Source organism: Oncorhynchus gorbuscha, linkage group LG23, assembly GCF_021184085.1.
Source record: "Oncorhynchus gorbuscha isolate QuinsamMale2020 ecotype Even-year linkage group LG23, OgorEven_v1.0, whole genome shotgun sequence".
Lineage (NCBI taxonomy): Eukaryota > Metazoa > Chordata > Actinopteri > Salmoniformes > Salmonidae > Oncorhynchus > Oncorhynchus gorbuscha.
Genome location: NC_060195.1, coordinates 4,667,198 through 4,681,916, shown reverse-complemented (window position 1 = coordinate 4,681,916; position 14,719 = coordinate 4,667,198). Strand labels below are relative to the sequence as shown.

Below are 14,719 nucleotides of genomic sequence, written 5' to 3'. Positions count from 1 at the left end.
CTTGACCCTATCCCCTCCTCTCTTCTCCAGACCATTTCCGGAGACCTTCTCCCTTACCTCACCTCGCTCATCAACTCATCCCTGACCGTTGGCTACGTCCCTTCCGTCTTCAAGAGAGCGAGAGTTGCACCCTTCTGAAAAAACCTACACTCGATCCCTCCGATGTCAACAATTACAGACCAGTATCCCTTCTTTCTTTTCTCTCCAAAACTCTTGAACGTGCCGTCCTTGGCCAGCTCTCCCGCTATCTCTCTCTGAATGACCTTCTTGATCCAAATCAGTCAGGTTTCAAGACTAGTCATTCAACTGAGACTGCTCTCCTCTGTATCACGGAGGCGCTCCGCACTGCTAAAGCTAACTCTCTCTCCTCTGCTCTCATCCTTCTAGATCTATCGGCTGCCTTCGATACTGTGAACCATCAGATCCTCCTCTCCACCCTCTCCGAGTTGGGCATCTCCGGCGCGGCCCACGCTTGGATTGCGTCCTACCTGACAGGTCGCTCCTACCAGGTGGCGTGGCGAGAATCTGTCTCCTCACCACGCGCTCTCACCACTGGTGTCCCCCAGGGCTCTGTTCTTGGCCCTCTCCTATTCTCGCTATACACCAAGTCACTTGGCTCTGTCATAACCTCACATGGTCTCTCTTATCATTGCTATGCAGACGACACACAATTAATCTTCTCCTTTCCCCCTTCTGATGACCAGGTGGCGAATCGCATCTCTGCATGTCTGGCAGACATATCAGTGTGGATGACGGATCACCACCTCAAGCTGAACCTCGGCAAGACGGAGCTGCTCTTCCTCCCGGGGAAGGACTGCCCGTTCCATGATCTCGCCATCACGGTCGACAACTCCATTGTGTCCTCCTCCCAGAGCGCCAAGAACCTTGGCGTGATCCTGGACAACACCCTGTCGTTCTCAACTAACATCAAGGCGGTGGCCCGTTCCTGTAGGTTCATGCTCTACAACATCCGCAGAGTACGACCCTGCCTCACACAGGAAGCGGCGCAGGTCCTAATCCAGGCACTTGTCATCTCCCGTCTGGATTACTGCAACTCGCTGTTGGCTGGGCTCCCTGCCTGTGCCATTAAACCCCTTCAACTCATCCAGAACGCCGCAGCCCGTCTGGTGTTCAACCTTCCCAAGTTCTCTCACGTCACCCCGCTCCTCCGTTCTCTCCACTGGCTTCCAGTTGAAGCTCGCATCCGCTACAAGACCATGGTGCTTGCCTACGGAGCTGTGAGGGGAACGGCACCTCAGTACCTCCAGGCTCTGATCAGGCCCTACACCCAAACAAGGGCACTGCGTTCATCCACCTCTGGCCTGCTCGCCTCCCTACCACTGAGGAAGTACAGCTCCCGCTCAGCCCAGTCAAAACTGTTCGCTGCCCTGGCCCCCCAATGGTGGAACAAACTCCCTCACGACGCCAGGACAGCGGAGTCAATCACCACCTTCCGGAGACACCTGAAACCCCACCTCTTTAAGGAATACCTAGGATAGGTTAAGTAATCCCTCTCACCCCACCCCCCCCTAAGTTTTAGATGCACTATTGTTAAGTGACTGTCCCACTGGATGTCATAAGGTGAATGCACCAATTTGTAAGTCGCTCTGGATAAGAGCGTCTGCTAAATGACTTAAATGTAAATGTCTTAAATGAATGAGTGTTACACCGAGGCCTGTACTCTGGAGCGGGATTTAGAGTTGGAGGGTCTGTCATGGTCTGGGGCGGTGTGTCACAGCATCATCGGACTGAGCTTGTTGTCATTGCAGGCAATCTCAACGCTGTGTGTTACAGGGAAGACATCCTCCTCCCTCATGTGGTACCCTTCCTGCAGGCTCATCCTGACATGACCCTCCAGCATGACAATACCACCAGCCATACTGCTGGTTTTGTGCGTGATTTCCTGCAAGACAGGAATGTCAATGTTCTGTCATGGCCAGTGAAGAGCCCAGATCTCAATCCCATTGAGCACATCTGGGACCTGTTGGATCGGGGGGGTGAGGGCTAGGGCCAAGAAAGGTCCGGGACCTTGCAGGTGCTTTGGTGGAAGAGTGGGGTAACATCTCACAGTAAGAACTGGAAACCTGTTGCAGTCCATGAGGAGGAGATGCACTGCAGTACTTAATGCAGCTGGTGGCCACACCAGATACTGACTTACTTTTGATTTTGACCCCCCTTTGTTCAGGGACACATTATTCCGTTTGTTAGTCACATGTCTGTGGAACTTGTTCAGTTCATCTCAGTTGAATCTTACGTACATACAAATATTTACTCATGTTAAGTTTAATGAAAATAAACCATTTACTTTTTTGTTGACTTTACATATCCTGGAGTAAACATTGAACATCTCAGGATTCAGGAACACTGTCTATTTGATATGATTCTATAATCCACCGAGCGCATGCCATAGATAGCATCCCAAATGGCAGCCTATTCACAAAGGGGCCTTGGTCAAACAGCAGTGCTCTACATAGGGCGCCATTTGGGACTTTGGGTATCTGGAATGCAGAAAGAGCAATGACGTCAGGTCTCCTGCATTTGGCTGGCAACACCAGGGTGGCCAGTGTCCAGAGAATGCCAGGGCTGACTTCCCTCAAGAGACTTCAATATAGCTGGAGCACTGACTCAGTCTGGATGAGTCTTAAAAATGGCACCCGTTGCCCTATACAGGGCCCCATGTGGAATAGGCACTACATAGGACAGAGTGCCATTCCGGATACGGTCCCTGGTCAAAAGTAGTGCACTACATAGGGAACAGGTTGCCGTTTTGGGACACAACCCAAGTATCTGGAAGGCACTAACCCTGTGAAGAGGTGGGTTATAAACAGAGGCATGATAAGATAACGTCGAGTTGTTCAACTTTAAGAGACAGTATGGGAAGTGGAACACGGGGTGGAGCTTAGCCCACAATGCAACAGCACACATGGCTGTGGAAGCTTCCTCACCTCAAGAGTAGAAACTAGTGTTTTTCTATCCTCTCTTTCTACTTCGTTCCACAGTAAATCATTTCTGGAGAGGCCCATGCACATATTCATGAAGTGTCTCACAGTAAAGAGTGTGTTGATCTATATGTCAATGTAATTACTGTTGGTAATTTAAATTATCTTAATAAAACTGATTCTAGATCTTCACCCGGAGGATCTGAGACAATAAATACATAGTAATTTCCTTTTTCAACCTGCTGACCTGTCTGAGCTTGACGAAATGACAGACGTCTTCCATTTTACAGCCTAGCTATTAAAAAAAATATATTTTTTTAAAGTGACTCCATTTCATCGTTGACATTTGACTTCACTGTCTGGCTGTGTAATTAGAATCAGAACAGTTTACAGTAGTGAATGGAAAGGTTAGAAAACATATGGCTCCATCCCAAATGGCACCCTGGGCCCTGGTCTAAAGTAGTGCACTAACCCTATGGGGCCCTGGTCAACAGTAGTGCACTACCCCTATGGGGCCCTGGTCTAAAGTAGTGCACTACCCCTATGGGGCCCTGGTCAACAGTAGTGCACTAACCCTATGGGGCCCTGGTCAACAGTAGTGCACTAACCCTATGGGGCCCTGGTCAACAGTAGTGCACTAACCCTATGGGGCCCTGGTCAACAGTAGTGCACTAACCCTATGGGGCCCTGGTCACAAGTAGTGCACTAACCCAATGGGTCCCTGGTCAACAGTAGTGCACTACCCCTATGGGTCCCTGGTCAACAGTAGTGCACTACCCCTATGGGGCCCTGGTCAACAGTAGTGCACTAACCCTATGGGGCCCTGGTCAACAGTAGTGCACTAACCCTATGGGGCCCTGGTCAACAGTAGTGCACTACCCCTATGGGGCCCTGGTCAACAGTAGTGCACTACCCCTATGGGGCCCTGGTCAACAGTAGTGCACTACCCCTATGGTGCATTGGTCACAAGTAGTGCACTAAATAGATAGTGTGCCTACAGAGGACTAAGCCTACGACCGATGATAAACAGCAAGTCTCTTCACTGCAGGTGAAAGGCCTCCTTGTGGTCAGGATTTAGTTTCATTCATTCACAGCAATAATGAACTGGGTAGAAGGATGGACAAAACACAGAAGACCTTGTTTGAAACCTTTAGCCAAGACACCAGAACGTTAGTTTGAGTCAAGCAAACTATTTATCTAGAAAAAAAAACAGTTGAATAGGTAGACGTGTTGCTTTGGTAGACGTGTTGCTTTCTTTAAAAAAAAAAGTGCAGCTAAACTTTAGGTTATTTACTTATTTTTATTTTCTTCGATGCAATAAAGAATGTCTAAGTAATTCATAAGCTAGTTAAATAGGTTTCCCTTCAGCTACGTGGAACTTGTCATATCCACACGAGCCCACTTAAGTCGTGTGTGTGTGGCTCATAATGAGCTACCTCAAAGCCAGATAGACAGTTTAATGCTGTAAGGTACAGTTGAAGTCAGAAGTTAACATACACTTAGGTTGGGGTTATTAAAACTCCTTTTTTCAACCACTCCACAAATTTCTTGTTAACAAACGACAGTTTGGCAAGTCGGTTAGGACATCTACTTTGAGCATGACACAGGTCATTTTTCCAACAATTGTTTACAGACAGATTATTTCACTTATAATTCACTGCGTCACAATTCCAGTTGGTCAGAAGTTTACATACATTAAGTTGACTGTGCCTTTAAACAGCTTGGAAAATTCCAGAAAATTATGTCATGGTTTTAGAAGCTTCTGATAGGTTAATTGACATCATTTGAGTCAATTGGAGGTGTACCTGTGGATGTATTTCAAGGCCTACCTTCAAACTCAGTGCCTTTTTGCTTGACATTATGGGAAAATCAAAAGAAATCAACCAAGACCTCAGATAACAAACTGTAGACCTCCACAAGTCCGGTTCATCCTTGGGAGAAATTTCCAAACACCTGGAGGTACCACATTCATCTGTACAAACAATAGTACGCAAGTATAAACACCACGGGACCACGCAGCCATCATACCGCTCAGGAAGGAGACGCGTTCGGTCTCCTAGAGATGAATGTACTTGTGTGGAAAGTGCAAATCAGTCCCAGAACAACAGCAAAGGACCTTGTGAAGATGCTGGAGGAAACAGGTACAAAAGTATCAATATCCACAGTAAAACGAGTACGATAGACATAACCTGAAAGGCCGCTCAGCAAGGAAGAAGCCACTCCTCCAATACCGCCATATAAAAGCCAGACTACGGTTTGCAACTGCACATGGGGACAAATATCGTACTTTCTGGAGAAATATCCTCTGGTCTGATTAAACAAAAATAGAACTGTTTGGCCATAATGACCATCCTTTTGTTTGAAGGAAAAGGGGGGGGGGGGGTTTGGAAGCCGAAGAACACCATCCCAACCGTGAAGCATGGGGGTGGCAACATCATGTTGTGGGGGTGCTTTGCTGCAGGAGGGACTGGTGCACTTCAAAATAAATAGCATCATGAGGTAGGAAAATTGTGGATATATTGAAGCAACATCTCAAGATAAGAGCGTCTGCTAAATGACTTAAATGTAAATCAGTCAGGAAGTTAAATCTTGGTCCCAAATGGGTCTTCCAAATGAACAATGACCCCAAGCATATTTCCAAAGTTGTGGCAAAATGGCTTCAGGACAACAAAGTTGAGGTATTGGAGTGGCCATCACAAAGCCCTGACGTCAATCCCATAGAAAATGTTGGCAGACCTGAAAAAGCTTGAGTGAGCAAGAAGGCCTACAAACCTGATTCAGTTACACCAGCTCTGTTAGGAGGAATGGGCCAAAATTCACCCAACTTATTGTGGGAAGCTTGTGGAAGGCTACCCTTAACGTTTGACCCAAGTTAAACAATTTAAAAGGCAATGCTACCAAATGCTAATTGAGTGAATGTTAACTTCTGACCCACTGGGAATGTGATGAAAGAAATAAAACCGAAATAAAATCACTAATATTATTGACATTTCACATTTCATATTCTTAAAATAAAGTGGTGATTTTAACTGACCTAAGACAGGGACTTTTTACTAGGATTAAATGTCAGGAATTGCAAAAACTGGGTTTAAATGCATTTGGCTAAGCTGAATGTAAACTTCAGACTTCAACAGTACATGACTCGCTACCTCACAATGTGACCCAAAGCCAGACTGTTTATAATTATTTAATAATCCATGACCTGTGCACGTCTCACCACCAGTGCACGTTTCTCCCTGTGTGTGTGCACGCGTGTCATGTCCCTCACCAGTCTGAGCTGCAGCAGCTTATAGACATCAGACATGTTGGCCAGAACCAGCAGGTGCGTGTGCGCACGCGTGCGTCTCACCAGTTTGAGTTGCAGCAGCAGCTTATAGACATCAGACATGTCAGTCGGAACCAGCAGGTGTGTGTGCGCGCGCGTGCGTGTGTGTGCATGCGTGTCTCACCAGTTGAGTTGCAGCAGCAGCTTATAGACATCAGACATGTCGGCCAGAACCAGCAGGTGTGTGTGCGCGCGCGTGCGTGTGTGTGTGTGCGTGTGCGTGTGTGTCTCACCAGTTTGAGTTGCAGCAGCAGCTTATAGACATCAGACATGTCAGCCAGAACCAGCAGGTGCGTGTGTGCGTGTGTGCGAGTGTGCGAGTGTGTCTCACCAGTTTGAGTTGCAGCAGCAGCTTATAGACATCAGACATGTCGGCCAGAACCAGCAGGTGAGTGACGGCAGAGAGGAGTGCCCTGGCTGCACGGACCATGTTACCCCTCTTTACCGAGGAACAGGGGTCCTCTGCAAACTCTCCTGATGCCTGCTTCATGGATTCACCTGAGGGACGACAGGACATTAAATGTGACAGTTAGGACACAATTTTTTTTTTTTTTAATTGAGTTTGTCCCAAATGAAACCCTATATAAAAAAGGAAGCACTGTCCCCGACAAGGGCCTTGATGAAAAAGTGGTGCACTGCGTGAATAGGGTGCCTACAGAGGCACGTTAAAGTGAAGGAGCGTTAGGGGAGACCACTGTCACAACGAGTAAACCTGTCACACCGAGAGGAGAAAGAGGACCACTGACAGTCTTAATTGGATGCAGGTTAAAAAAAAATAAGGTAAAAATAATAAAGCTAAAAAAAATAATAATAATAATAATTAAGGTAAAAATAATAATAATAATAATAAAATTAAGGTAAAAATAATAATAATAATAAAATTAAGGTAAAAATCCAAAGTAGAGTGAAGAGTGAGGAAGATACTCCATTAGCTCAGTGGGTTGGAGCTCAGTGTTAAAGAAGCAATCTGGGATTCGAACAACAAAAGTCACCCCGCCACTTGTTTTGGTTAACATCTGAGGTACAGGGGGCTGGGGAGGCTAACTATCCATGAGATCAAAACTCTGTGTGTGTGTGTGTGTTCTCTATATATAATTGAGATGGTTTGGGATGAGTTGACTGCGGAGTGAAGGAAAAAAAGCAGCCAACAAGTGCTCAGCATATGTGGGTACTCCTTCAAGACTGCTGGAAAAGCATTCCAGGTGAAGCTGGTTGAGAGAATGCCAAGAGTGGAAAAACTCAAGGAAAAGGGTGACTACTTGTAAGATGGTCAAATACATTGATTTGTTTATCACTTTTCAGGTTACTACATGATTCAATGTCTGTTATTTTATATATAGTTTGTCATCACTATTATTCTACAATGTAGAAAATAGTAAAAAATAAAAGAAAAACCATGGACTGAGTAGGTGTCCAAACTTTTGACTGGTACTGTGTGTTGTTTAATCAGACCATTGGCATCAGATGTGCATCCGGCACAGCCAGAAGAGGACTGGCCACCCTCATAGCCTGGTTCCTCTCTACCCGGCACAGCCAGAAGAGGACTGGCCACCCCTCATAGCCTGGTTCCTCTCTCCACCCGGCACAGCCAGAAGAGGACTGGTCACCCCTCATAGCCTGGTTCCTCTCCACCCGGCACAGCCAGAAGAGGACTGGCCACCCTCATAGCCTGGTTCCTCTCTACCCGGCACAGCCAGCCAGAAGAGGACTGGCCACCCCTCATAGCCTGGTTCCTCTCTACCCGGCACAGCCAGAAGAGGACTGGCCACCCCTCATAGCCTGGTTCCTCTCCACCCGGCACGGCCAGAAGAGGACTGGTCACCCCTCATAGCCTGGTTCCTCTCTAAGTTTCTAATCTCCAACAGGCACAGCCAGAAGAGGACTGGCCACCCCTCATAGCCTGGTTCCTCTCTACCCGGCACAGCCAGAAGAGGACTGGTCACCCCTCCTAGCCTGGTTCCTCTCTAGGTTTCTAATCTCCAACAGGCACAGCCAGAAGAGGACTGGCCACAAGGACTGGTCACCCCTCATAGCCTGGTTCCTCTCTACCCGGCACAGCCAGAAGAGGACTGGCCACCCCTCATAGCCTGGTTTCTCTCTAGGTTTATAATCTCCACCCGGCACAGCCAGAACAGGACTGGCCACCCCTCATAGCCTGGTTCCTCTAGGTTTCTTCCTAGGTTTTGGCCTTTCTAGGGAGTTTTTCCTAGCCGCCATGCTTCTGCACCTGCATTGCTTGCCTTTGGGGGTTTTAGGCTGGGTTTCTGTACAGCACTTTGTGACATCAGCTGATGACAGAAGAGCTTTATAAATTAAATTTGATTGGTTGCCTGCCTCTTGACATCTTTTTAAAAAGCAGCCAGTCCCCACCCACTTCTCTCTCTCGTGTTGAATCAGTCACTGTGTCTGTATATCCATCCATGGATGGATAAAGAGATGTGTGCCTGGCTGGCAGTGCAGTGACTTCAGCCCCCCACCCCCCCACCACCATAGCCCATTCCACCTATCACCATAGACGCCAGCTCTTTAATCCCACCCCCCCAGCCACTCTCAGCCCATTCCACCTATCACCATAGACTTCAGCTCTTTAATCCCACCCACTATTCACCTATCAGAGTTCTTTAATCCCACCTATCACCATAGACCTCAGCTCTTTCTGTGCCCTACCAATGAAGACATACCTAGAGCAGCTAATCTTATCCAAACCATTTAAATCTAAACTCTTTACCAATTGGCTTAGCTAGTCTGTTGGTTGGTAGAGTTTGCTAAGATGAACAAAATACTCTAATTGCTAGCCTTAGCTGGTATACTACTCCCTCTGTCCACCGGTCTGTCTCATCCTCTCAAAACTCAGAAATAATTACCCGTAAACCTCTGCTCCTCCGCAGGCAGTGTCACGCAAATGTAGGCATTCTGCTCCTAATGTCAGCCCCAGAAAACACTCCCTCTCCCTGCCAGCCCAGAAGGACTTTGAGGGGGGAAAAAAAATGTAGCTTCCTTTTAATCATCATATTCCACTCTCCTCCTCTAGCCCAGGCTACCAAGTGAGTCCCTAATGGCACCCTATATAGTGCATTACTATGAGCCCTGGTCAAAAAGGTAGTACACAATATAGGGAGTAATTTGGGGCGCATCCTCAATAGGCCCACTGCTGGGCCTGATACCAGTAAAGGCCTCAGAGCATAGAGGCTGGATGGGATCCAGGCTAAGAGTTAATTGCATTAGAATGTCATTTGAGATGAGGAGGAGAGGAGAAAAGGATGAGGGAAATGAGAAGGGCATAAGGGGGAGGAGAGAAAGGCAGTCTGACAGAGTAAATCCAAAACTCCCACACAGGCGGTGACCTAGGCCTAACATATACAGCCAATGGCCTCACACACAATGGTGGGGGGTGGAAAGTACCCAATTGGGAGTTGCCGCAATCTACTCCAGAGATGGCCTGCAAAGTTATGTCATACTTTCCAGGTCTGTGCCCAACTAGTTTGAGCTTTTAAATTTTAAAAATTAATCTCTCCAGAAATAAGTCTCACTGTTATAGACCCCCCCTCCTCCTCCTCTGCTCCCATCTGCCTTGGGACACCATATGTGAATTGATTGCCCTCCCATCTATCTTCAGAGTTCGTTCTGTTAGATGACCTAAACTGGGACATGCTTAACCCCCCCCAGCAGTCCTACAATCTAAGCTAGATACCACAATCTCACACAAATTATCAAGGAACCCGCCAGGTACAACCCTAAAACAGTAAACATGGGCACCCTCATAGATATTATCCTGACCAACATGCCCTCCAAATACACGTTTTCAAAATCAGGATCTCAGCGATCACTGACTCATTGCCTGCATCCGCTATGGGTCTGCGGTCAAACTCTCCCTAAAACACTTCCGCGAATGCAGTGCGTTCCGTCATGTGGTATAATTAAATAAGGTAGCATTACATAGTGTGGTATGATAAAGGTAGCATTACATAGTGTGGTATGATAAAGGTAGCATTACATCGTGTGGTATAATTAAATAAGGTAGCATTACATCGTGTGGTATAATTAAATAAGGTAGCATTACATCGATAAATAATTAAATTACATCGGTAGCATTACATCGTGTGGTATGATTAAAGGTAGCATTACATCGTGTGGTATGATAAAGGGTAGCATTACATCGTGTGGTGATAAGATAAAGGTGTGTGGTATGATAAAGGTAGCATTACATCGTGTGGTATAATAAATAAGGTAGCATTACATCGTGTGGTAGCATGATAATTAAATAAGGGTAGCATTGATAAGGGTAGCATCGTGTGGTATGATAAAGGTAGCATTACATCGTGTGGTATAATTAAATAAGGTAGCATTACATCGTGTGGTATAATTAAATAAGGGTAGCATTACATCGTGTGGTATGATAAAGGTAGCATTACATCGTGTGGTATGATAAAGGTAGCATTACATCGTGTGGTATAATGAAATAAGGTAGCATTACAATGAAATAAGGTAGCATTAGCATTACATCGTGTGGTATAATGAAATAAGGTAGCATTACATCGTGTGGTATAATTAAATAAGGTAGTGTGGTATTAAATAAGGTAGCATTACATCGTGTGGTATAATTAAATAAGTATGATTAAATAAGGTAGCATTACATTAAATAAGTAGCATTACATCGTGTGGTATAATTAAATAAGGTAGCATTACATGATAATTAAATAAGGTAGCATTACATCGTGTGGTATAATTAAATAAGGTAGCATTACATCGTGTGGTATGATTAAATAAGGTAGCATTACATCGTGTGGTATGATTAAATAAGGTAGCATTAAATAAGGTAGCATTACATCGTGTGGTATAATTAAATAAGGTAGCATTACATCGTGTGGTATAATTAAATAAGGTAGCATTACATCGTGTGGTATGATTAAATAAGGTAGCATTACATCGTGTGGTATGATTAAATAAGGTAGCATTACATCGTGTGGTATAATTAAATAAGGTAGCATTACATCGTGTGGTATAATTAAATAAGGTAGCATTACATCGTGTGGTATGATTAAATAAGGTAGCATTACATCGTGTGGTATAATTAAATAAGGTAGCATTACATCGTGTGGTATGATTAAATAAGGTAGCATTACATCGTGTGGTATGATTAAATAAGGTAGCATTACATCGTGTGGTATGATTAAATAAGGTAGCATTACATCGTGTGGTATGATTAAATAAGGTAGCATTACATCGTGTGGTATGATTAAATAAGGTAGCATTACATCGTGTGGTATAATTAAATAAGGTAGCATTACATCGTGTGGTATAATTAAATAAGGTAGCATTACATCGTGTGGTATAATTAAATAAGGTAGCATTACATCGTGTGGTATAATTAAATAAGGTAGCATTACATCATTAAATAAGGTAGCATTACATCGTGTGGTATGATTAAATAAGGTAGCATTACATCGTGTGGTATTTAAATAAGGTAGCATTACATCGTGTGGTATGATTAAATAAGGTAGCATTACATCGTGTGGTATAATTAAATAAGGTAGCATTACATCGTGTGGTATAATTAAATAAGGTAGCATTACATCGTGTGGTATGATTAAATAAGGTAGCATTACATCGTGTGGTATAATTAAATAAGGTAGCATTACATCGTGTGGTATGATTAAATAAGGTAGCATTACATCGTGTGGTATAATTAAATAAGGTAGCATTACATCGTGTGGTATAATTAAATAAGGTAGCATTACATCGTGTGGTATGATTAAATAATGCGGTGCGTGTCTTTGGCTTGCTGGGCCATAACTTTGGCCAGAGTGAATGTGTCAACTCTTACAGTGGTGCTTTGTCTTGTTATTATACAGACCTAAGGCCTGTCATAATATCAGATCAAATCTCATTTAAAAATCATGCATGTTTTGTTTTTTGCTTACGTCTTTGTTGAGCAAATCTTCTTTGTGTGTTAGGTACTATATGCAGGGCCCAGACCACGTTAGACACTCAACTTCAGCGAGATATGGTGGTAGTTTCCTTGTAGGCCTATTTGGAAAGGGGAAATGAAGCCAGCTGTATAGCCTATTGCCCATTTCAAATCGGGGAAGAAAAAAACATTTCCACCTTTTTCATTAAATCATGCATAGTTATGACCTTTATTTTAGGCCATAAAAAGCACGTGGGCAGCATATTATCCATAGGCTATGGGATTCCGAATTTCTCCGTTAGGAATATATTACATATCACGCGGGTAGGAAATAAATCTGTTAAAAAAAAGGTCCACATTTGAACATTTCAATAAAATGAAACTATCACAACTATTGAAATGGAAACATTATGATTTTAGAGACTAAAGTGACAACCGCCTTTGGTTAAAGGGTTCGGTTGTACTGGGCTCTGTCATTACAATTATCAGCTTTGATATTGACATCAGTGAGCAGGCTTTCTGATTGGAGGAGAGACATGGCTAGGCCCACCAAAAGGAAAATGATTATGAACTCTGGACCACTGAATTCCAATGTTTATTTCAAAATGTCTGCCTTTCTCCTCCCTTACATTTACCAGTCAAACTCTGGACCACTGAATTCCAATGTTTATTTCAAAATGTCTGCCTTTCTCCTCCCTTACATTTACCAGTCAAACTCTGGACCACTGAATTCCAATGTTTATTTCAAAATGTCTGCCTTTCTCCTCCCTTACATTTACCAGTCAAACTCTGGAAAACTGAATTCCAATGTTTATTTCAAAATGTCTGCCTTTCTTCTCCCTTACATTTACCAGTCAAACTCTGGACCACTGAATTCCAATGTTTATTTCAAAATGTCTGCCTTTCTCCTCCCTTACATTTACCAGTCAAACTCTGGACCACTGAATTCCAATGTTTATTTCAAAATGTCTGCCTTTCTCCTCCCTTACATTTACCAGTCAAACTCTGGACCACTGAATTCCAATGTTTATTTCAAAATGTCTGCCTTTCTCCTCCCTTACATTTACCAGTCAAATGGGTTTTTATTAAATATAGGAGCGTCACAACATCCATTTGGATTACATGTCGTTTCATTTAGTCTCGTTTTGATGGTGAAAATTAAGGCCTTTTCAAATGAACAGAACACCGTGAGTTGACTGTCTAAGTTATTAATCTAAAAAGAGGTTCAACTTCAAGGCAAGGGCATCTTAACGAGTTTTATACTCCTCATGTCTTCATAATATGAGAATAAATTACATTTTGTTTTAAAAATCAGTATCTGTCTATCTCTCCCATTTTCAAGCAAAAAAAAACGAGCAATTCACAAGACTAAACATTAGAACGCTGTGACAGACGCCCTACACCTGGCTCGAGGGGACGTCCAGGTGAAGACATTTAATACAATGAATTACAAGGAAATAAAAAGATTTTTACCTTTTGAACCCGTTTGCCCATGTAGTTAATACAATCCTTTTCATAACGCATGTGACATCAATACAATCCAGAAACACCTGGTGTGCTGCTCACTTTAATGTCATTTTAAAGGGGGGGGGGGATTTAGCAACAGAGTCAGTTGAGACGTGGATTGTGTGCCATTCAGAGAGCGAAATGGGCAAGGCGATATTTTAGTACCTTTGAACGGGGTATGGTAGTAGGCGCCAGGCGATATTTTAGTACCTTTGAACGGGGTATGGTAGTAGGCGCCAGGCGATATTTTAGTGCCTTTGAACGGGGTATGGTAGTAGGCGCCAGGCGATATTTTAGTGCCTTTGAACGGGGTATGGTAGTAGGCGCCAGGCGATATTTTAGTGCCTTTGAACGGGGTATGGTAGTAGGCGCCAGGCGATATTTTAGTGCCTTTGAACGGGGTATGGTAGTAGGCGCCAGGCGATATTTTAGTGCCTTTGAACGGGGTATGGTAGTAGGCGCCAGGCGATATTTTAGTGCCTTTGAACGGGGTATGGTAGTAGGCGCCAGGCGATATTTTAGTGCCTTTGAACGGGGTATGGTAGTAGGCGCCAGGCGATATTTTAGTGCCTTTGAACGGGGTATGGTAGTAGGCGCCAGGCGATATTTTAGTGCCTTTGAACGGGGTATGGTAGTAGGCGCCAGGCGATATTTTAGTGCCTTTGAACGGGGTATGGTAGTAGGCGCCAGGCGATATTTTAGTGCCTTTGAACGGGGTATGGTAGTAGGCGCCAGGCGATATTTTAGTGCCTTTGAACGGGGTATGGTAGTAGGCGCCAGGCGATATTTTAGTGCCTTTGAACGGGGTATGGTAGTAGGCGCCAGATATTTTAGTGCCTTTGAACGGGGTATGGTATTTTAGTGCCTTTGAACGGGGTATGGTAGTAGGCGCCAGGCGATATTTTAGTGCCTTTGAACGGGGTATGGTAGTAGGGTTTCTCCCACCACTCAACGGTTTCCTGTGTGTTTATCAAGATTGTGTGTCGGACCAACGGACATCCAGCCAACTTGACAAATGGGGGAAGTATGGGCCAGCATCTC

The 14,719-nt window shown here is 44.5% G+C and overlaps 1 protein-coding gene across 4 annotated transcripts in view; it reads right to left on the bottom strand.

Annotated features, from left to right (window-relative positions):
• LOC124010999 (catenin alpha-1) overlaps positions 1 to 14,719 on the bottom strand; it is a 233,760-nt gene that overhangs the window by 191,616 nt on the left and 27,425 nt on the right. For 3 of the 4 annotated variants that reach the window (XM_046323885.1, XM_046323886.1, XM_046323884.1), the window contains exon 4: positions 6,596 to 6,762. In XM_046323885.1, coding sequence (XP_046179841.1) covers positions 6,596 to 6,762 — 167 coding nt within the window. Of the gene's footprint in view, positions 1 to 6,288; positions 6,333 to 6,595; positions 6,763 to 14,719 lie in introns of those variants that run through there. The other variant, XM_046323887.1, reaches the window with a different exon arrangement.